The 23,138-nt window shown below is 41.5% G+C and overlaps 1 protein-coding gene and 3 long non-coding RNA genes across 5 annotated transcripts; 1 reads left to right on the top strand and 3 right to left on the bottom strand.

Moving 5' to 3' along the window:
* Positions 1–415: 415 nt before the first annotated feature.
* Positions 416–4,115, bottom strand: LOC146665680 (uncharacterized). Its single transcript, XR_014912645.1, has 2 exons — positions 2,476–4,115; positions 416–1,477 (listed from the first exon to the last, which is right to left on the bottom strand). It is a non-coding gene; the product is annotated as an uncharacterized LOC146665680 (long non-coding RNA).
* Positions 4,116–6,090: 1,975 nt separating this feature from the next.
* Positions 6,091–9,730, bottom strand: LOC146665679 (uncharacterized). 2 transcript variants are annotated; one of them, XR_014912644.1, is made up of 3 exons: positions 9,543–9,730; positions 8,151–8,266; positions 6,091–7,152 (listed from the first exon to the last, which is right to left on the bottom strand). It is a non-coding gene; the product is annotated as an uncharacterized LOC146665679 (long non-coding RNA). The 2 variants fall into 2 exon arrangements; XR_014912643.1 differs by lacking the exon at positions 9,543–9,730 and having other exon boundaries at positions 8,151–9,268.
* A 2,019-nt stretch (positions 9,731–11,749) lies between these two features.
* On the bottom strand, positions 11,750–15,659 carry LOC146665678 (uncharacterized). Its single transcript, XR_014912642.1, has 3 exons — positions 15,324–15,659; positions 14,175–14,300; positions 11,750–12,810 (listed from the first exon to the last, which is right to left on the bottom strand). It is a non-coding gene; the product is annotated as an uncharacterized LOC146665678 (long non-coding RNA).
* On the top strand, positions 14,332–23,055 carry nars1 (asparaginyl-tRNA synthetase 1). Its single transcript, XM_085413403.1, has 15 exons — positions 14,332–14,544; positions 15,864–15,946; positions 16,051–16,116; positions 16,281–16,373; positions 16,488–16,577; positions 17,349–17,427; positions 17,822–17,892; positions 18,350–18,436; positions 18,822–19,043; positions 19,776–19,975; positions 20,063–20,198; positions 20,325–20,438; positions 20,988–21,119; positions 21,649–21,780; positions 22,166–23,055. Exons 1-15 carry the CDS (start codon positions 14,502–14,504, stop codon positions 22,295–22,297), a joined length of 1,680 nt encoding a protein of 559 aa, XP_085269529.1. The 5' UTR covers positions 14,332–14,501; the 3' UTR covers positions 22,298–23,055.
* Positions 23,056–23,138: the final 83 nt, after the last annotated feature.

Genomic DNA, 23,138 nt, shown 5'->3' with positions numbered 1-23,138 from the left:
AAAAATCGAGGAGCTGATCCTCATCCTCGAGAAAAAGCAGAAAAAGAAAAAACGCTTCTTCTGGAGGAAGAACACTCCTTCTTTCACTACTGCCAATGTCACCTCTTCTTCCCCCACCTCTATTCCAGCTTAATTCCCCCCCCCCTTAACTACTAACACCTCTCCCATCTCCCCCATCTCCCTCCCCTCTCTTCACAGTCACCCCCCAACCAGTCCCGACAGTTGACTGCCCCCTCTAGAGCCTGGTTCTGTCATAGGTTTCTTCCTTTAAAGGGAGTTTTTCCTATCCACTGTCGCCTCGTGCTTGCTCAGAGGGGATTGTTGGGGTTTTCTCTCCTCTCTCCCTTTACATCCCACCCACCCCCACCTTTTCTTTTTTCTTAATAATTGAACAATAAAAACAATTGGCCGCTAATTAAATGTGTCAAATCAATGTCTTTATTCAAGAATACAAGAAATGGGTAATAGCTGCATGTGTGTTTGTGTGTGTGCATAATATGCATACTTTACGTGTTGGATCCAAATCCCACAAGGAATTAAATAAAACAAGAAGACAAACAAAAACAAATATTTCTCTCCCTTCCCAGGTCAGGAATCAGGATGAGGAAGAAATGAGGTCAGATCAGTGCAGGTTTTTGCACTACTGACATAAAGTTTCTGCTGATTAAAAAAAAGTATGTCGATATTTCTGAAATACATTTGCAAACAAATAACTTTGACAACTTGTGTTTTTTCATAAAAGAAAAATCAGAGAGCAGAGCTGGTAAAACAGCTTAGCTCCGCAGGTTACAGGAGATCAGATGCCAAACACTTTTCATGACAGTCTTCGTTATTGCATAAATCTCCCCTTTTATCATTGATCAGTAAATCACTGCATATACATTCATCTAACCGTTATAATTTCATGAGGAAAGATTCTCAGATGACTGAATGGCGGTTTTAGTAAATGTTGAACTTTATTGTGATTTCTATTTTTAGAATCAATAGCACACATTTTGATTTAGTTTTGCAAGCTGCTGATTTCACACAGATCCACTGCCCAAACGTGCCTTTGAGTTTTTCATCATTTAACAAGAATAGGCTCAGGCAATCATTGTGGAATTAGGCTTTGGGAAGGTCTGGGGACAGGTATGATGGTGGTGGTTTTAAAGCACTGTGGCACAACCGCTTGACTCAGGGAGATGTTAAAGATGCCTGCTAGGACATCAGTCAGCTGGTCAGCACGGGCTCTGAGCACGCGTCCAGGTATATTGTCTGGTCCAGCAGCTTTGTGTGGGTTGACTTTAGTGAGAGTCCTTCTCACACTGGCCGTGGACAGGGACAGCACTTGGTTGTCTGGCAAGGGGGTGGCCCTCTATAGTCCGTCTTGCGTCCCATTTAAACAAATGCGTGTTCACACTGCCCCTGGATGTCCTGGCCTCTGAGGTTAAGGTGTACGGCTCCTGGTTGTCAACTGACCAATTTATCATGGCAAAGCCTGTGGTGGACAAAAGATAAGAGGCTGATGATAAAAATGATCCATGCACGCCTTATGACCTACAGCATGTGCAGTTAACACAGCTAAATGGCTGTGAAATTGTAAAATTACTTTTGAAATAAAGCTATTCAAAGTCAATTAACTGTGACTATAATAATAGCAATGTTAGCCAGCAAACACAACGTTAGCACTAATTAAAATAAGCTGCTAGGTGATGTTACTGTTTCAAGTTCTCTCATTGTTTGACATGTAGGGCAGATATTTTGGTGACACTGAGATTAGCCAGACACTAAACAGCAGTGTAATATCAACGCTAGATTAGATGTTTTCTAATCCGATAAAATGACATTATTCCTGTTTATAGAAGATGTTTGTCGTCTGTTTGTTTGACTGACAGGAACAGGAAATAGTGGTTGGAAATTACTGTTGGTGTTACATGAGGGTAAAGAAGGGCTTTAAGCACCTGGGTAAAAACTGGACCCATGATGAAACACTACAACAAGTACAACATATTCTCCAGTTTTAATATGTGACCATACTGTGCAGACTGCTGATGAGTTACACGGTTACATTTCATTAATCATTGTTAAACTAAAGTGGTAAGCAGTTACTTTATCCTTTCACTTAAAATTTCCAGGAAAAACACGACCTTGGCTACTTTTGTGCTTACATTTGATCTATGCTGGGTCACTACTTTTGCACTATAATGCTGCTGCTGACACCTTGGTTCACACTGACAATTAGAAAAAAGCTGATAGGAAAAGAAGGATGGAAAATGCCTGGAATTTAGTTACACTTGCAAATACTGCTTCCTCCAAACTGCAAGCATCAATAAAATGTTACAGTATTGTTTTCTATATCTGTGCATATATCCTTATTGGTAGTTTTCTCGAAATAGAAGATCTTCATTTAAAAAAAAAAAATCTCTGATAACATTGCTGAAGCTAGCGCCCACCCCTACTGCACGTACTGCAAATATAAAACTGATATATACTTACATCATGAAGCAGTTGATGTCTGGTTTCTGACAAATACAGTAAAGAGGTGCGTTCTCCCCCTCCATACCAGTGTTCTCAGGCACTGGTACATGGTCAGTGTCAGACACTTCACTGTCCTACAACATACCACATAGGACCACATTAGAAATGACATGTATGTAGACATGCTAATTATACCTGGCTAAATGGATGCAGTAACAAAATGTTACTTAACTACTCTAGTTATTAGTTTCCAGATGTGTGCAGTTGCTCCAGTCTTACTGACAGTATACTGTTTCAAACACCAGTGCCAACATTTTATTTTTTAAATCTTAGTATGATTCTGCACCAAGACTTGTGGCCTGTTGCTCGGTAACTTATTGTCTGACTACATTAACTACAGTTCATAAACATCATTCATTTTCTCCTACTTATTTTATTCAGGTTGTATTCCAGCTGTCATAGGGCAAAAGTACACCCTGGACAGGTCGCCAGTCTGTTGGAGGGTTATTAGAGAGACTCAGACAACCACTCACACCAACAGCCAACTAACCTAACCCCGCGCATGTCTTTGGAGTTCAACACCAGACTGGCCGAATCACAGATAAGCAGGGTGTCTGTGCTGCAGAGCACAGCTGTGTCAGAGACTCTCGACATCAATGTAGCGTTAAGGATGCGGAGCGATGGGTGCACTAACGTAATGAAATTATGAGAGTGATCGTCATTGTCTCTATGCTGTTGCGCTCTTATTCGTATTACTGAAACCATATATCTATTCTAGCTCACCCTAAAACTGTGGAGAAAATTGATCTGATAATAAACGTGGTCAATTATTTGGGAATGTTCTGGCAAGAACGTCGCATTCTTCCGGTGGGGAAACTAATCATAATAATAATAATAATAATAATAATAATAATAATAATAATAATAATGACAACAATAATAAATATAATCACCGGTAAAGTCAGTTAGCGAACACTACTGGCATGTAATGCCAATGACGACCATTTCACAAACTGTCGAAAATGCTCAAAATGTTGTCGGCACCAAAAGTGAAGGGCTGACAGTTGTGTTTATATACGAACCGTAAGCGCTAATGTTGGTTAGCATCAGCTAAAGCGAGGAAGTTTGACACTTGCAGAGGCAGTGAACACAGAGAGAGCTTAAAAACGCATTGTGGGGTTTTTTAGTCTTTGCTTCGTTGCTTTGGGATTTTTTTTTTTTTTTTTTTTTTTTGCATTAAGACGTTGCCCACAAAATTACAGATATAACGGTGATTTAGCTGCTCGTTGGATAAACCCATGGACCTTAGAAAAGATCAACACTACTCGGATGTAAGCACCCGTGTATAACACAATAGGCAAAATTACGCTTGCTAACCTTTCCACATCACAGGCTTCACATTAAATAAACATTTTTTCAAATACTCACCATGATCTGAGACCGTTTAAATATTTTGTTACTCTGAAAATATGGCAGTATGAAGCTAAACCTTTAGCTTGACGGCTAAAGCAATGCTAAGATTTCCACGGAAACGATCAGCGGACATCGTTAAAGTACTATTGGTCTACATTCTTCTTCTATGGTAGCAGCCTGGGCAGAGTAACAGCCAACTTTAAACTGCGCCATCTGTTGGCACAAATTACAATAGAAAACATTATTGCGACAACACGTTTTTGGGGAAAATAACAGAGATTGAAACTTTATTGATAATTTGTCCAAGTTGAAAAATGCCCTCCTCCAAAAATATCGTGTGACAACCTCATTGCCTTACAGAATTATGACGTCACACACATGTAGAATCTTACCACCATTCTGATCCTTTGATCCTTTGATCCAAAAACCTATAAATAGCGGTGAAGAGCAACGACTTTTAGTCCGTTTCTCGCAGCATTGATGTGTGCAGCATTGAACCGTTCGCCAGAAAAGCCTTTTGAAATATTTGGATCCTTTGCAATTCTAACTGTATCCAGACCCAAGATGTCTCAAACAAATCCAAAGGGACAAGAAGTTGACCCCTACACTCTTCCCTGGGATGAGCCACTAGACTCTTCCCTTTCCTCTCTTCCTTGGTGTGACCAAGTGGAACTAGAGGAAAAGCGTTTGGAAGAAATGGAGGATGAAGCGCTCAGAAACACAGAGAAGATGAAGTTCTTGATGGAGGAAAATGAGCAAAAGAGCGCTCAACTAAAAAAGTTGTCATGCCAGCTTCAAGAAAAGGAAGCTATTATTGAGGAGAAACAACAAGATCTCCATGACATGGACAAAAAGAACCAGGAGCTCCAAGGAAAGCTTGATGAAGCCCTGCAACAAAATAAAAAACTTGTCCAAGAGAAGAAACAAGACGCCACGAAGAAGAGAGGGCTGCACAGCAATCTCCAAGAAATGGAGCTAATGTACAGTGTATACAAAAAAAAGCTTGATCACACACTGCAAGAAAATGAAAAGCTTCTGCAAGAGAAAAGGCAACAGGAGTTAAAAGAGAGAGAAATGCATTCCAAGCTTCAGAGTATCAAGCAACACAATGAAAGCTTGCAAGGAAAGCTTCATGAAGCTCTGCAACAAAATAGAAAACTCCTCCAAGAGAAGAAAGAAGATGGCATGAAGAAGAGAGGGCTGCACTCCAATCTCCGAGACATGGAGCTAATGTACAGTGTTGACAAAAAAAGGCTTGATCGCACAGAGCAAGCAAATGAGAAGCTCCTCGAAGAGAAAAGGGAACAAGAAATCAAACAAAAAGAAATGGATTCCAATCTGCAGAGCATCAAGCAACAAAATGAAAGCTTGCAAGGAAAGCTTGATGAAGCTCTGCGACAAAATAAAGAAATCCTTCAAGAGAAAGAGCAGCTGGACAGAAAGCAGGGAGACATGGAGTGCCAACTCCAGCTCATGGAGGGAAACGACAGGATGCTGCAGGTAAAGTTGGATGAGACACTGCACAAATATCAAGACCTGCTTCAAGAGAGAGAACAGCTGGTCAGTAAGCAGCGAGAAGAAAAACTTCTTCTCCAGGAGTTTGAGAAGAAAAACCTAAACCTGCAAGAACTTTACAACAAAATGAAGTTCAAAGCATCTGAGCTGGAAGGAGAAAATGAAAAACTACAAAAACAGGAGGCAACATCTAAAGTGCTGAAAGAAAGGTTGGAAGAAAAACAAGCCGAAAAAGAAGAAGTGGTGAAAAAATGCAACAAGCTGCAGAAGCAAAACACTGAAAAAATCGAGGAGCTGATCCTCATCCTCGAGAAAAAGCAGAAAAAGAAAAAACGCTTCTTCTGGAGGAAGAACACTCCTTCTTTCACTACTGCCAATGTCACCTCTTCTTCCCCCACCTCTATTCCAGCTTAATTCCCCCCCCCCCCCCCCCCCTTAACTACTAACACCTCTCCCATCTCCCCCATCTCCCTCCCCTCTCTTCACAGTCACCCCCCAACCAGTCCCGACAGTTGACTGCCCCCTCTAGAGCCTGGTTCTGTCATAGGTTTCTTCCTTTAAAGGGAGTTTTTCCTATCCACTGTCGCCTCGTGCTTGCTCAGAGGGGATTGTTGGGGTTTTCTCTCCTCTCTCCCTTTACATCCCACCCACCCCCACCTTTTCTTTTTTCTTAATAATTGAACAATAAAAACAATTGGCCGCTAATTAAATGTGTCAAATCAATGTCTTTATTCAAGAATACAAGAAATGGGTAATAGCTGCATGTGTGTTTGTGTGTGTGCATAATATGCATACTTTACGTGTTGGATCCAAATCCCACAAGGAATTAAATAAAACAAGAAGACAAACAAAAACAAATATTTCTCTCCCTTCCCAGGTCAGGAATCAGGATGAGGAAGAAATGAGGTCAGATCAGTGCAGGTTTTTGCATTACTGACATAAAGTTTCTGCTGATTAAAAAAAAGTATGTCGATATTTCTGAAATACATTTGCAAACAAATAACTTTGACAACTTGTGTTTTTTCATAAAAGAAAAATCAGAGAGCAGAGCTGGTAAAACAGCTTAGCTCCGCAGGTTACAGGAGATCAGATGCCAAATACTTTTCATGACAGTCTTCGTTATTGCATAAATCTCCCCTTTTATCATTGATCAGTAAATCACTGCATATACATTCATCTAACCGTTATAATTTCATGAGGAAAGATTCTCAGATGACTGAATGGCGGTTTTAGTAAATGTTGAACTTTATTGTGATTTCTATTTTTAGAATCAATAGCACACATTTTGATTTAGTTTTGCAAGCTGCTGATTTCACACAGATCCACTGCCCAAACGTGCCTTTGAGTTTTTCATCATTTAACAAGAATAGGCTCAGGCAATCATTGTGTAATTAGGCTTTGGGAAGGTCTGGGGACAGGTATGATGGTGGTGGTTTTAAAGCACTGTGGCACAACCGCTTGACTCAGGGAGATGTTAAAGATGCCTGCTAGGACATCAGTCAGCTGGTCAGCACGGGCTCTGAGCACGCGTCCAGGTATATTGTCTGGTCCAGCAGCTTTGTGTGGGTTGACTTTAGTGAGAGTCCTTCTCACACTGGCCGTGGACAGGGACAGCACTTGGTTGTCTGGCAAGGGGGTGGCCCTCTATAGTCCGTCTTGCGTCCCATTTAAACAAGTGCGTGTTCACACTGCCCCTGGATGTCCTGGCCTCTGAGGTTAAGGTGTACGGCTCCTGGTTGTCAACTGACCAATTTATCATGGCAAAGCCTGTGGTGGACAAAAGATAAGAGGCTGATGATAAAAATGATCCATGCACGCCTTATGACCTACAGCATGTGCAGTTAACACAGCTAAATGGCTGTGAAATTGTAAAATTACTTTTGAAATAAAGCTATTCAAAGTCAATTAACTGTGACTATAATAATAGCAATGTTAGCCAGCAAACACAACGTTAGCACTAATTAAAATAAGCTGCTAGGTGATGTTACTGTTTCAAGTTCTCTCATTGTTTGACATGTAGGGCAGATATTTTGGTGACACTGAGATTAGCCAGACACTAAACAGCAGTGTAATATCAACGCTAGATTAGATGTTTTCTAATCCGATAAAATGACATTATTCCTGTTTATAGAAGATGTTTGTCGTCTGTTTGTTTGACTGACAGGAACAGGAAATAGTGGTTGGAAATTACTGTTGGTGTTACATGAGGGTAAAGAAGGGCTTTAAGCACCTGGGTAAAAACTGGACCCATGATGAAACACTACAACAAGTACAACATATTCTCCAGTTTTAATATGTGACCATACTGTGCAGACTGCTGATGAGTTACACGGTTACATTTCATTAATCATTGTTAAACTAAAGTGGTAAGCAGTTACTTTATCCTTTCACTTAAAATTTCCAGGAAAAACACGACCTTGGCTACTTTTGTGCTTACATTTGATCTATGCTGGGTCACTACTTTTGCACTATAATGCTGCTGCTGACACCTTGGTTCACACTGACAATTAGAAAAAAGCTGATAGGAAAAGAAGGATGGAAAATGCCTGGAATTTAGTTACACTTGCAAATACTGCTTCCTCCAAACTGCAAGCATCAATAAAATGTTACAGTATTGTTTTCTATATCTGTGCATATATCCTTATTGGTAGTTTTCTCGAAATAGAAGATCTTCATTTAAAAAAAAAAAATCTCTGATAACATTGCTGAAGCTAGCGCCCACCCCTACTGCACGTACTGCAAATATAAAACTGATATATACTTACATCATGAAGCAGTTGATGTCTGGTTTCTGACAAATACAGTAAAGAGGTGCGTTCTCCCCCTCCATACCAGTGTTCTCAGGCACTGGTACATGGTCAGTGTCAGACACTTCACTGTCCTACAACATACCACATAGGACCACATTAGAAATGACATGTATGTAGACATGCTAATTATACCTGGCTAAATGGATGCAGTAACAAAATGTTACTTAACTACTCTAGTTATTAGTTTCCAGATGTGTGCAGTTGCTCCAGTCTTACTGACAGTATACTGTTTCAAACACCAGTGCCAACATTTTATTTTTTAAATCTTAGTATGATTCTGCACCAAGACTTGTGGCCTGTTGCTCGGTAACTTATTGTCTGACTACATTAACTACAGTTCATAAACATCATTCATTTTCTCCTACTTATTTTATTCAGGTTGTATTCCAGCTGTCATAGGGCAAAAGTACACCCTGGACAGGTCGCCAGTCTGTTGGAGGGTTATTAGAGAGACTCAGACAACCACTCACACCAACAGCCAACTAACCTAACCCCGCGCATGTCTTTGGAGTTCAACACCAGACTGGCCGAATCACAGATAAGCAGGGTGTCTGTGCTGCAGAGCACAGCTGTGTCAGAGACTCTCGACATCAATGTAGCGTTAAGGATGCGGAGCGATGGGTGCACTAACGTAATGAAATTATGAGAGTGATCGTCATTGTCTCTATGCTGTTGCGCTCTTATTCGTATTACTGAAACCATATATCTATTCTAGCTCACCCTAAAACTGTGGAGAAAATTGATCTGTTAATAAACGTGGTCAATTATTTGGGAATGTTCTGGCAAGAACGTCGCATTCTTCCGGTGGGGAAACTAATCATAATAATAATAATAATAATAATAATAATGACAACAATAATAAATATAATCACCGGTAAAGTCAGTTAGCGAACACTACTGGCATGTAATGCCAATGACGACCATTTCACAAACTGTCGAAAATGCTCAAAATGTTGTCGGCACCAAAAGTGAAGGGCTGACAGTTGTGTTTATATACGAACCGTAAGCGCTAATGTTGGTTAGCATCAGCTAAAGCGAGGAAGTTTGACACTTGCAGAGGCAGTGAACACAGAGAGAGCTTAAAAACGCATTGTGGAGTTTTTTAGTCTTTGCTTCGTTGCTTTGGGATTTTTTTTTTTATTTTTTTTTTTTGCATTAAGACGTTGCCCACAAAATTACAGATATAACGGTGATTTAGCTGCTCGTTGGATAAACCCATGGACCTTAGAAAAGATCAACACTACTCGGATGTAAGCACCCGTGTATAACACAATAGGCAAAATTACGCTTGCTAACCTTTCCACATCACAGGCTTCACATTAAATAAACATTTTTTCAAATACTCACCATGATCTGAGACCGTTTAAATATTTTGTTACTCTGAAAATATGGCAGTATGAAGCTAAACCTTTAGCTTGACGGCTAAAGCAATGCTAAGATTTCCACGGAAACGATCAGCGGACATCGTTAAAGTACTATTGGTCTACATTCTTCTTCTATGGTAGCAGCCTGGGCAGAGTAACAGCCAACTTTAAACTGCGCCATCTGTTGGCACAAATTACAATAGAAAACATTATTGCGACAACACGTTTTTTGGGGAAAATAACAGAGATTGAAACTTTATTGATAATTTGTCCAAGTTGAAAAATGCCCTCCTCCAAAAATATCGTGTGACAACCTCATTGCCTTACAGAATTATGACGTCACACACATGTAGAATCTTACCACCATTCTGATCCTTTGATCCTTTGATCCAAAAACCTATAAATAGCGGTGAAGAGCAACGACTTTTAGTCCGTTTCTCGCAGCATTGATGTGTGCAGCATTGAACCGTTCGCCAGAAAAGCCTTTTGAAATATTTGGATCCTTTGCAATTCTAACTGTATCCAGACCCAAGATGTCTCAAACAAATCCAAAGGGACAAGAAGTTGACCCCTACACTCTTCCCTGGGATGAGCCACTAGACTCTTCCCTTTCCTCTCTTCCTTGGTGTGACCAAGTGGAACTAGAGGAAAAGCGTTTGGAAGAAATGGAGGATGAAGCGCTCAGAAACACAGAGAAGATGAAGTTCTTGATGGAGGAAAATGAGCAAAAGAGCGCTCAACTAAAAAAGTTGTCATGCCAGCTTCAAGAAAAGGAAGCTATTATTGAGGAGAAACAACAAGATCTCCATGACATGAACAAAAAGAACCAGGAGCTCCAAGGAAAGCTTGATGAAGCCCTGCAACAAAATAAAAAACTTGTCCAAGAGAAGAAACAAGACGCCACGAAGAAGAGAGGGCTGCACAGCAATCTCCAAGAAATGGAGCTAATGTACAGTGTATACAAAAAAAAGCTTGATCACACACTGCAAGAAAATGAAAAGCTTCTGCAAGAGAAAAGGCAACAGGAGTTAAAAGAGAGAGAAATGCATTCCAAGCTTCAGAGTATCAAGCAACACAATGAAAGCTTGCAAGGAAAGCTTCATGAAGCTCTGCAACAAAATAGAAAACTCCTCCAAGAGAAGAAAGAAGATGGCATGAAGAAGAGAGGGCTGCACTCCAATCTCCGAGACATGGAGCTAATGTACAGTGTTGACAAAAAAAGGCTTGATCGCACAGAGCAAGCAAATGAGAAGCTCCTCGAAGAGAAAAGGGAACAAGAAATCAAACAAAAAGAAATGGATTCCAATCTGCAGAGCATCAAGCAACAAAATGAAAGCTTGCAAGGAAAGCTTGATGAAGCTCTGCGACAAAATAAAGAAATCCTTCAAGAGAAAGAGCAGCTGGACAGAAAGCAGGGAGACATGGAGTGCCAACTCCAGCTCATGGAGGGAAACGACAGGATGCTGCAGGTAAAGTTGGATGAGACACTGCACAAATATCAAGACCTGCTTCAAGAGAGAGAACAGCTGGTCAGTAAGCAGCGAGAAGAAAAACTTCTTCTCCAGGAGTTTGAGAAGAAAAACCTAAACCTGCAAGAACTTTACAACAAAATGAAGTTCAAAGCATCTGAGCTGGAAGGAGAAAATGAAAAACTACAAAAACAGGAGGCAACATCTAAAGTGCTGAAAGAAAGGTTGGAAGAAAAACAAGCCGAAAAAGAAGAAGTGGTGAAAAAATGCAACAAGCTGCAGAAGCAAAACACTGAAAAAATCGAGGAGCTGATCCTCATCCTCGAGAAAAAGCAGAAAAAGAAAAAACGCTTCTTCTGGAGGAAGAACACTCCTTCTTTCACTACTGCCAATGTCACCTCTTCTTCCCCCACCTCTATTCCAGCTTAATTCCCCCCCCCCCCCCCCCCCCTTAACTACTAACACCTCTCCCATCTCCCCCATCTCCCTCCCCTCTCTTCACAGTCACCCCCCAACCAGTCCCGACAGTTGACTGCCCCCTCTAGAGCCTGGTTCTGTCATAGGTTTCTTCCTTTAAAGGGAGTTTTTCCTATCCACTGTCGCCTCGTGCTTGCTCAGAGGGGATTGTTGGGGTTTTCTCTCCTCTCTCCCTTTACATCCCACCCACCCCCACCTTTTCTTTTTTCTTAATAATTGAACAATAAAAACAATTGGCCGCTAATTAAATGTGTCAAATCAATGTCTTTATTCAAGAATACAAGAAATGGGTAATAGCTGCATGTGTGTTTGTGTGTGTGCATAATATGCATACTTTACGTGTTGGATCCAAATCCCACAAGGAATTAAATAAAACAAGAAGACAAACAAAAACAAATATTTCTCTCCCTTCCCAGGTCAGGAATCAGGATGAGGAAGAAATGAGGTCAGATCAGTGCAGGTTTTTGCACTACTGACATAAAGTTTCTGCTGATTAAAAAAAGTATGTCGATATTTCTGAAATACATTTGCAAACAAATAACTTTGACAACTTGTGTTTTTTCATAAAAGAAAAATCAGAGAGCAGAGCTGGTAAAACAGCTTAGCTCCGCAGGTTACAGGAGATCAGATGCCAAATACTTTTCATGACAGTCTTCGTTATTGCATAAATCTCCCCTTTTATCATTGATCAGTAAATCACTGCATATACATTCATCTAACCGTTATAATTTCATGAGGAAAGATTCTCAGATGACTGAATGGCGGTTTTAGTAAATGTTGAACTTTATTGTGATTTCTATTTTTAGAATCAATAGCACACATTTTGATTTAGTTTTGCAAGCTGCTGATTTCACACAGATCCACTGCCCAAACGTGCCTTTGAGTTTTTCATCATTTAACAAGAATAGGCTCAGGCAATCATTGTGTAATTAGGCTTTGGGAAGGTCTGGGGACAGGTATGATGGTGGTGGTTTTAAAGCACTGTGGCACAACCGCTTGACTCAGGGAGATGTTAAAGATGCCTGCTAGGACATCAGTCAGCTGGTCAGCACGGGCTCTGAGCACGCGTCCAGGTATATTGTCTGGTCCAGCAGCTTTGTGTGGGTTGACTTTAGTGAGAGTCCTTCTCACACTGGCCGTGGACAGGGACAGCACTTGGTTGTCTGGCAAGGGGGTGGCCCTCTATAGTCCGTCTTGCGTCCCATTTAAACAAGTGCGTGTTCACACTGCCCCTGGATGTCCTGGCCTCTGAGGTTAAGGTGTACGGCTCCTGGTTGTCAACTGACCAATTTATCATGGCAAAGCCTGTGGTGGACAAAAGATAAGAGGCTGATGATAAAAATGATCCATGCACGCCTTATGACCTACAGCATGTGCAGTTAACACAGCTAAATGGCTGTGAAATTGTAAAATTACTTTTGAAATAAAGCTATTCAAAGTCAATTAACTGTGACTATAATAATAGCAATGTTAGCCAGCAAACACAACGTTAGCACTAATTAAAATAAGCTGCTAGGTGATGTTACTGTTTCAAGTTCTCTCATTGTTTGACATGTAGGGCAGATATTTTGGTGACACTGAGATTAGCCAGACACTAAACAGCAGTGTAATATCAACGCTAGATTAGATGTTTTCTAATCCAATAAAATGACATTATTCCTGTTTATAGAAGATGTTTGTCGTCTGTTTGTTTGACTGACAGGAACAGGAAATAGTGGTTGGAAATTACTGTTGGTGTTACATGAGGGTAAAGAAGGGCTTTAAGCACCTGGGTAAAAACTGGACCCATGATGAAACACTACAACAAGTACAACATATTCTCCAGTTTTAATATGTGACTCCTTCTTTCACTACTTCCAATGTCACCTCTTCTTCCCCCACCTCTATTTCAGCTTAATTCCCCCCCCCCCCCCTTAACTACTAACATCCCTCCCATCTCCCCCATCTCCCTCCCCTCTCTTCACAGTCACCCCCCAACCAGTCCTGACAGTTGACTGCCCCCTCTAGAGCCTGGTTCTGTCATAGGTTTCTTCCTTTAAGGGTAACTTGCATTAGGAAATCTCTGAGCTGAGGAGGAGAAACACTGAGCTGGAGCAGCTCTCTCACACAGAGGACCCCACCCAGTTTCTACACAACTACACCTTGCTGTCAAGTCTCAGTGAAGCTCCCGACTCAGCCAGCATCAATATTCATCCTGAGAGGTACACCAAGGATGTGACGGCAGCTGTGTCAGAGACCAGAGACAAACTACAGGACATCCCCAGTGAGGAATGGACAAAAACCTCTCTGAGAGGAACTGAATGGGATGTCTTACTGTCACAGACAGAGCCCATGACCAGAGATGAATTCTTAAATTATAAATGTCAGAACACATTCAATCTAAACACAACACACCAGCGTATTGAATGTGTCCAGAGCTTAAAAGTAGAAAATAGTTCTACTTAAGGTGAAAGGTATCAAGATCACCCAGACAGATTCACTGACTGAAAATCTGGCTTTCTGTTCATAAAATTACATTTATGAATGTGGAACCATGGGCACATGGTAGCATTAAATAATTAAAAAAAATTATAGCATCAAATGCGGAAGCATCTTTGCCCCCAATGATTATAGCAAACAATTAAAATATTCATAGACTAAGAAGCAAAATAAGAAAAACTATTATCAACCACAAGAGTCTTCTTTGATTTCAGTCCCCGTTGCTGATTGGTCGCATTGTTATGGCACATAAGTTGACTGACGCGGTATTCCACCAATTGGATTTGCTTGACGTCTCCACTCTCGCCAATCAGCGCCTGGGAAATGAAAACACACTTGAGTCTCCTCCCTCTTCCCTTCAGTGTGTGTGAGAGCAGGCTGTAGCAGGGCTGATGCAAAGTTGCATGTAACCGGTTAGCAGTGAATACCGGTCGTCGGCTTTGGAGGTTAAATTCCATATTCTTTAAATATAAAACTAGCGCGTTTTAGCGGGCTGCTGCTGCAGTAACAGAGCTGAAATGGCGACGGAGATAACGAAAGACGTGGAACAGATCTCAGTAGGTAAGGAAGGAGAGTGAGCTAGCTGGTTAGCTAGCTCCCACAGACATGTGTGGCTTTAATATTGCATCAGTTGCAGAGATGTTAGCAGTTAGCCTGCTGTGTAACGCCGATTTCTGATTCTGTCAGGTCTCTGGAATGATATGAGCTAATATGTGGCATGATCACGCATCGATCGGCCCTTCTTACCGCTGCAGAACCAATGAAAGTCATTATACAAACGAAAACATTAGCAAGGATATGCTAACATTTAGCCACGGCAGCTGTCAGTTTGCAGTGGAGAAGCAAAAGGAGGCTGCGGCAGACCTGGATTTGAATATCTCACCGTCTTTTATTTAATTGATCAAACCAATATCTAACCCGTGACTGTATTTCAGTCTGTTTTAATCAAGCAGAAAACTGAAGGTACTTTCGGTTTCATTTTAGGGTGTCACTATGATAGAATTCACACATATGTGGTGTAAATATACAGCAGATTTTTACACATTACATGTAAAGTTCGTGTATCGATAAAAAGCGTGACATTCTTAGTTTTTACCATTGCCTATTGTTACCCTGATAGCTGACTATTTTACATGTCACAGATATGATGCAATCTTGCTGATCACATTGCTCAGTGGTATATAGTACGTGTGAAAGGTACTGCATCTCCAAATTCTTCACCAGGACTAAATTCGAATACAGTTTTATTTATATAGCGCCAGTCACCTCATTAGCTTTATATTACAATATTAAAGAGGGAACCCCAAGGGTCACACGGTCACTTATGAGGATGTACTCACTTTTAAAAGGAACCAGAACAAATGAGGGATGGTGCAAGATGACCTGATCCCATAAGCTTGAACAAGTAAAGTTTGAAGCCCGGACTTAAAAGTACAGAGGGTGTCTGCCTCTTTGTCTGACATTCTTTAGCTATCAGGAAGATCTCCTGTGTAGGAGCCGGTTGCAGAAGGCTCTGTCTCTGATTCCTCTTTTGGAAACTCTGAGTCTGAGAACAATGTTCTCTACTAGGATAATTTGGTACTTTGAGGTCTGAGATATGGTGGGGCCTGATTTTGCAAGACTTTATATATGAGGGGCAGAAGTTTAAATTCAATTCTCATATAAGAGGGCGCTAACGTGGGAGAAATGTGACGTCTCCTTCTTGTCCTTGTTAGTACCGATGTGTGGAAGTATTTTAAATGTGTTTTTCTCACAGCATTTTAATTCTCTTGAGTGACGAGTAAGCCCTGCCTTGAACGCAGGTAAAATCTGAGTGCCAGAAACTTAAGAGATTGCACATATTGAGAAAATACTGAGCCGACTGTGCTGGTGTTTCTCAGGTGAGCTGTATGTGTCAGATAAATGTGGCAGCGACCAAGACGGAGATGGCACGGAGCAGAAACCCTTCAAAACTCCTCTCAAGGTAACTTGTTTGTTTACTTCAGATGTGCACGGGTAAAAATGCTTCAGGCTGCATGGATTGTGGGATGTCTGTCAGCACCTCACTGTGTCTTTGGATCTTCACAGGCTCTGTTGTTTGCTGGAAAGGAGCCGTTCCCCACCATCTTTGTAGAGTCCCAGAAGGAGGGAGAGGTTGGTTATATTTATAGATGATCACTTTAACAAGGATAGAAATCCAATCTTTACCATTTTGAACCCAACTTTGCAAGTTTTATTCCAGTACCAGCTGCAGCACCTGTTTTTACTAACTGTTATTAATGACTGATTCAGTTTATTTTCCTCCTCGTCTCCCTCAGCGCTGGGCGGTGATCTCTAAGACACAGATGAAGAACGCAAAGAAGGCTTTTAACCGCGAGCAGATAAAGAACGATGCCAAAGAAAAGAAGGAGGTTTGTGTCTAACCTCGAGATGTTTCCTACAATCAGTGGGTCACAAAACATTCTACAGATTCAATCGTTTTGTGCTTTTCTCTTCATTATGGCTCCGCTGTGTTTGTCGTAAAGGCCGAGGACAACGAGAGGAGAGAGAAGAACCTGGAGGAAGCCAAGAAGATCGTCATTAAGAACGATCCCAGTCTGCCTGAGGCTGAAGCAGTCAGTCTTTCTTATTTTACCTGTATTTTGGCTCCTGCTCCTGTTATAAAGTTTGATTTTAAGTCTGATTGAACTTGAACACAGAAGTTAGCAAAAAACAGTCCAAAGAACAGCAGCTCTGAATGCAGCCTCATTTCCAGCTCCATCTTTTTAGTGTTAGACTCAGAGTAGCTTTGCATGATTCACAGTTCAAAGTAAACAGCTTGTTTCGTTTCTATCTGAAATCACTGAATGACTGCATTATGCTTGATTTATGTTTACATTTAATTTGAAATATAAGGCCTGAGCTTTTGGTTGCTTGCAGATTTATAAACCTCCTTATTGGGAACCGTTTTATGAGAATTAATTGTTGTAAAATAATATATATGAGAAAAAATAAGAACAGCCCTCTTAACCTGTTCCTTAAAGTTTCACTTTTTGGTTCTTTACATTCATTTTTAATATTTTGCAGCGGATGCAGCGTTTCTGAATAAAAGTCACATACAGTTTAAAAACAAAGAAAGTAGATTAAGCTGAAAGTAACTGGCTTTGTGTAGATAGAAAACAGTTCACAGACGACATTCCTGAACCAGAATGGTTTGTGTGGAGCGATAAGCTTTGGCTGGTTTGCTGCTGTTTGAATTGAGCAGCTGAAACACAGAAGTTTGTTTTAAACCCCAAACTAGCTGAACAATCAATAGAAATATAAATATGTCTCCAAAGTCTGAATCATTTCACTGATTCTTCTTCTTCCTGGTGATGATTTAAAGATGATTGTTGTCTTTATTTCAGGTTAAAATCCATCGTCTCCAAGAAAAGAGAGGCCAGAGGGTCAAAGTGTTTGGATGGGTTCACCGCCTCAGGAGGCAGGGTGAGGAACACATCAATATAATCAAACAGTCGATCCATTCAGTATTTACTCATTCTCATTTCAATTTAAGATTCCAAAGTCAGAGAATTCAAAACTGATTTGTTGCTTGTTATTCATTTATAATACGGACAGCTGCATTAAAGGCTTAAACGAGGATATTTCTGAATTATTTTGCATTTAAGAATAATGTCAAAATGACAAACTTGAAATGAAAAGATTAATTTGTAAGTTTAAGATTCTTTACTGACTGTGAAAAGAGAGAAATGAGTAAGATTCAGTTTTTAAGATTGAGCCAAATTAAGTTTTTTAAGAGGATAGAAATAATTAAAATGTTACTTTGAGTCAACATATGTGTATTATTATGTTTTTTTGCTTTTTATTTTGTCTCCTCCAGGGAAGAACCTGATGTTCCTTGTGCTGAGAGATGGCACCGGTTTCCTCCAGTGTGTCCTCTCCGATCAGCTGGTAAAGCTTCATAAACCCCCATTTTTAACCTTTCTACACTGTGAGCTACATGTTATGGTTAAAAATTAAATGTTCATGTCCTGTCACGGCCAAAAGTTTGGCACCGGTGTGGTTTTTCACAATCTTTGCTGCTTCTGTCTTTATTCACAGTGTTTCTGTGTTGTTGTGCAGAGTGATCAGAAACATATTCACAAGCTGCAAAGAGCTCCCTGGGATTAAAAAGTTGTTTGTTTGTTTTTTTGGGGAGGATAAACGTTTAACTGCCGCTCCTAAAACATTTGGCCGTGAATGTAGTTCAAGACATTTCTTTTTATCCTCTACCACCAGGCCTAAGCAGAGAATCAAAGATTTAACAAAATCGGTGGGAGTGATTCATTTGAAGTTGGTGCTTTAAAAAGAAGCTGTTTAATTTCTGAAGTTGATTCTGAGTGCGACTCTCTGTTGTTCTTGTCTTTAGTGCCAGTGCTACAACGGCTTGGTTTTGTCCACAGAGAGCACGGTGGCTATTTATGGGACCGTCACTGCAGTTCCTGAAGGAAAGCAGGTAAACTCACCTGCTGCAGAAACCTGCTCTGCCTGTGCATGCTCACAGGAAACTAGGTCACCCAGAGCAACATGTTTACATGCCCCACAGTTCTTCCTGGAATCATCCTAACAAGAAATCACCGCATGACTGAAAGTGTATTTCAGTAATGAGATTTGAGTTTCTGTTATTTTTATCAGTGTACAGTAAATATGTTGTGTTAAACTAATAGTTGAACAGAACAGAAAACTTTGTCTTCTGCTAAAGTCTGAACCATGACTGAGGAACAACCTGAACAATCTAGTAAACCGTCTGTTTCCACTGATGAGCCTCCTCAGCCGTTACAGATGCTCTGCAGATGCAGGACGGAGATGTTCAGTGAGTTCTCCTCGTCTTCTTTTCTCAGGCGCCCGGAGGCCACGAGCTGCACGGCGACTACTGGGAGCTGGTTGGCTTAGCTCCAGCGGGCGGGGCCGACAACCTACTGAACGAGGAGTCAGACGTGGACGTCCAGCTGAACAACCGACACATGCTGATCAGAGGAGAGAACGTCTCCAAGATCCTCCGAGTCCGATCCACAGTCACACAGTGCTTCAGGGACCACTTCTTCAGCTGTGGGTACTACGAGGTGAAGCACAGATTTATTGTGGATGCCAAAATGTGGTGGGGTTGGGTTTGTTTTGTTTTTGCTTCTTCACCTCTAACAAGGAAAGAAACCCCCAAACCTGATGACCTCACTTTTAGTCAGTGACACTCTGTGCCTCTGTCACAGGTTGAGAGTAGTTTTGCAGATTAGGAATCAGATCCACCTGAACTGAAAAGCTCCTTAGTCACGTCAAGTCGATGCTGCTGGCCAGATGCAAGATAAATAGCTTTTTTCCAGTCTTCTTAAAGCAGCTGCTTGAGTGTAGCTGGTCACATATTCCACCTGCAAATATCTGTCTGTGGCCTAAGTTTGTAGTTTTTAGCTGATTGTCTTATCTGGGACCTATTGAAGGATTTAGCCTCTATCAGATAAGAGCCTGGTACTACATCTTCTTATCAAATCCAAATGCATTCAAATCACTTCTTCAGTTTGTTTATTTGATTACAGATATTTTAGTCATAAAAGTGCAGTTTAATAGTACAGAGAAGTCTCACTCGACAGCTGCTCGCTCAGAAATAAAGTCGGTAATAACTACAAACCGTTATGGTTGTTTTATTTTATCCTGCTTTGTGATTGGCCCGTTTCTCCTTTATTCTGAAAAATATGCAGCAGCAGTAAGTTTGAGGGTTGAGTGTGAAAAGGAGCAGACAGCTCGGCATCAGACTGAGGATCGCTTTGCTCTACAATAATCGTTAATTTATTTTTCCGGTGTAGATCACTCCTCCGACTCTGGTGCAGACTCAGGTGGAGGGCGGCTCCACGCTCTTTAACCTCAATTACTTTGGCGAGCAGGCGTACCTGACGCAGTCCTCTCAGCTCTACCTGGAGACCTGCATACCTGCCCTGGGCGACACCTTCTGTATCGCCCAGTCGTATCGGGCCGAGCAGTCTCGCACTCGCAGACATCTTTCTGAGTGAGTCGCCACGTTACAGCTTAAAAGCCTTTCTGCAAAGATCTATCATTTACTTACAGTGTTTTTATTATTGTCCTCCATGGTCAGATACACTCACATCGAGGCGGAGTGTCCCTTCATTACATTTGAGGACCTGCTGAACAGACTTGAGGACCTGGTGTGTGACGTGGTGGACCGAGTGCTCAAATCTCCCGCCGCAGAGCTGCTCTACGACATCAACCCTGTACGTGACGAGCGACAGTTTTGTGCTCCTGCGTCATTTTTCTAACTATTCTGGAGCATTTGACCTCATAACATTCACGTGTGGTAGTAAAGTTGATATTTTGTTTGGTGACTATGGCTTTTCCAGAACTTCAAACCCCCGAAGAGGCCGTTCAAGAGGATGAACTACAGCGAAGCCATCGAGTGGCTCAGAGAGCATGACGTCAAGAAGGACGACGGCACCTACTACGAGTTCGGAGAGGTGACGGTTGAACACAGCACATCATTCAGCTGCTCAGCTCATCTTATAAAGTCCCCAAAACGTCTGATATCAAAAAAAAATTAATCAAACATATTCCAAACAATTCAAATTCATGAGTGCATACAATCCATTAAACATTCATCAATGTTTTATTAAGTTTTAAAACAGTCCCCTCGATTAAAATGTTAAAAATTTTCCAAAAACACCCACATCTTCATTCCTTAAAGTATTATTCACACCAGCTCCTCTGAACGTCTAAGCCGGCCTACACTTGTGACAGACAAACAGGAAAGTGATCTTCAAAGATCCTGTCAGTAGCAGAGAGCTGCGGTTTTCAGCGACGCCTGTAGAGGGCACTATTGTACAACTTGTTAAAAAGCTCAGCTGTCAAACTTTGGTCTTTTCAGATGTTCTGCAATCATTTACAATTTATAAATACGGTTTTCTCCTACCTGAAGAGTTTTTTATTTTGAATATTCATGAAGTCTTTCTTTGATTCTCTCTCTTTCTTTGACTTGCCTGTTGTGTCGATATTTCTCCCTCTGTCAGGACATCCCCGAGGCTCCAGAGAGGCTGATGACCGACACCATCAACGAGACCATCCTGCTCTGTCGTTTCCCGGCCGAGATCAAGTCTTTCTACATGCAGCGCTGCACCGAGGACAAACGCCTCACCGAGTCGGTACGAACCTCACAGATCCAGCTGCGGTGTGGCTGAAGCCTGGTTAGAGAGCGGGGAGGTCATGTCCTTCACTAAAAGTACAGTTTCTGTGTGAAGAGGAGCATGAGCTCTTCACTTCAACCTGAGCATTAAGTAGGTAAAAAGGTAAAGACTTAAAGTATAAGTAAGTTGGTGATGAGTGAGTTAAAGGCTCGGCAGGAGAGTGTGAGTGACCTGTGGTGTGAGAGACGAGGTGTAGAGCTTCACTAAAGCAGGTCATCTGTGACTAAAAACAATGTTTTATCTTAAAAATAAAGGCAGGACAGCAGAACGGCAGTTGTGATACAGCGGCATGTCAGGAAACAACCAGCGGCCTTATTAAGATATGATCTGATATATTCATTAAACACAGTAAAGGTTCAAAGTTCTTTATTTGTCACATGCATAGTTATACAAGTATAACACACAGTGGTCTGTCTCTGTTTTACCAAAAACAAAAAACGTGAGTTACCTGGATCCCTCGAGTATCGTATGTTTGTCTGTGCTGCAGGTCGACGTGTTGATGCCAAATGTTGGTGAGATCGTGGGAGGGTCGATGCGTATCTGGGACGCTGAAGAGCTGCTGGAGGGATACAAGAGGGAGGGAATCGACCCGACTCCATACTACTGGTACACAGACCAGGTAAATGAACACTGGTTTGACCTCAGATGTTTTGTGCACCTCACTACATCTTTACTTTGTGCAGTTAAACGACTCACGTGGCAGTTAGTTTGTAACGTTAGCTTGAATAAGGTTATCAAACATGCGCTAGTCGACGTTGGCCAGAAGAAAGACAGTTCAGGACTTGGGGACCAAATCCTTGTTCAGCTTTATCATTAGATAACAGTGGTTCTCTTATGGCTGATGCAGTGGCTTCCAAACTTTTTGTCTCCGAGGACCACCAAACAGGAAGTCAAGATTTTAAGGCCCACCTGGAATGAGCCCTAACGTTTGGCTTTATTGCATCACTGCATGTGTGTAGTTGTTGGTAGCTGTGTGTTTCAACAGGCTTCTGTGTGTGTTTCAGAGGAAGTATGGCACGTGTCCTCACGGCGGTTATGGTCTGGGTCTGGAGCGTTTCCTCACCTGGCTGCTGAACAGACACCACATCAGAGACGTCTGCCTGTACCCGCGATTCATCCAGCGCTGCCGACCCTGAGCACTCACACGCCCACACACACACACACACACACACACACACACACACACACACACATGCAGTCAGTACACCCGCATGTGGCAGCGCACATTAAATGAAACCGAATCCATAGTTTGCCCGTGTAGCTTTCATTTCTGAAATCTGAAGAGTTTAAAACTTCACCATGCAACTCCTCAGAAACAAAGTCGGACGCCAGCTGTGCTTCGCCTCTAACCTTCACAGCTTCCTCCTGTGACTTCAAAAGTGCATCTGATCATGTTCAGTGTCTGATTATTAAACCAGAAATAAACAGTTGTTTCCTGTAAGTATCTGCTTCTGAATGTTGCAAAATATTAGCTCAGTCCACCTTAAATTCTTTGTTTTTCTTCGGGAAATTTGGCTTTAAACATTGAACCTGCAGCCACGACATTTACTAAAATAAGTCAGCCTTAAGAATATTTCAGGTGCTCCTGAACAGAAAGCTGAAAAATATGAATCGAAGAATAAAACAAATCCACTTTATTCCTGAGACTCATCGGTGCGTCCGTCCTCCTGAAGTCTGGACTCAGGAGAAATTCACAGCCTCAGCATTGCTTCTCCTGCACGTGGTCCTGGGAACATTTTCTCAAAACTGTTCGTCATTGGTGGTTTAGAAGTGTGACATACTGTACGTGTTGGCCTCAGGGGGTCTTATTGTGTTTCTGTTCTGCCTCTTCATCTGAAATAAATAAACTCTTACTCGATCAACTGAAGTTAAATAAAAATGTGATTCAGACGTGGCTGCTTTGGGCTTGTGTCCTTTTTTTTTTTTCTCCTTTTAACCGTAACAAAACCTTAATTATTTAACCTAACAAACACTACA

The sequence above is a fragment of the Rhamphochromis longiceps genome, linkage group LG7 (genome assembly GCF_057381845.1).
Source record: "Rhamphochromis longiceps isolate RC_006_pf linkage group LG7, R_longiceps_female_GT1.1, whole genome shotgun sequence".
NCBI classification, from domain to species: Eukaryota; Metazoa; Chordata; class Actinopteri; order Cichliformes; family Cichlidae; genus Rhamphochromis; species Rhamphochromis longiceps.
The sequence above is the reverse complement of the archived record's forward strand: the minus strand, read 5'-3'. Positions and strand labels throughout refer to the sequence as shown.

Bases quoted from the DNA above. Each gene is read 5' to 3' on its own strand.
- nars1 (XM_085413403.1), top strand. From the start codon at position 14,502: ATGGCGACGGAGATAACGAAAGACGTGGAACAGATCTCAGTAG. The intron at 16,374-16,487 runs GTTTGTGTCTAA...TTTGTCGTAAAG, and splicing joins ATGCCAAAGAAAAGAAGGAG to GCCGAGGACAACGAGAGGAG. The intron at 21,781-22,165 runs GTAAATGAACAC...TGTGTGTTTCAG, and splicing joins ACTACTGGTACACAGACCAG to AGGAAGTATGGCACGTGTCC.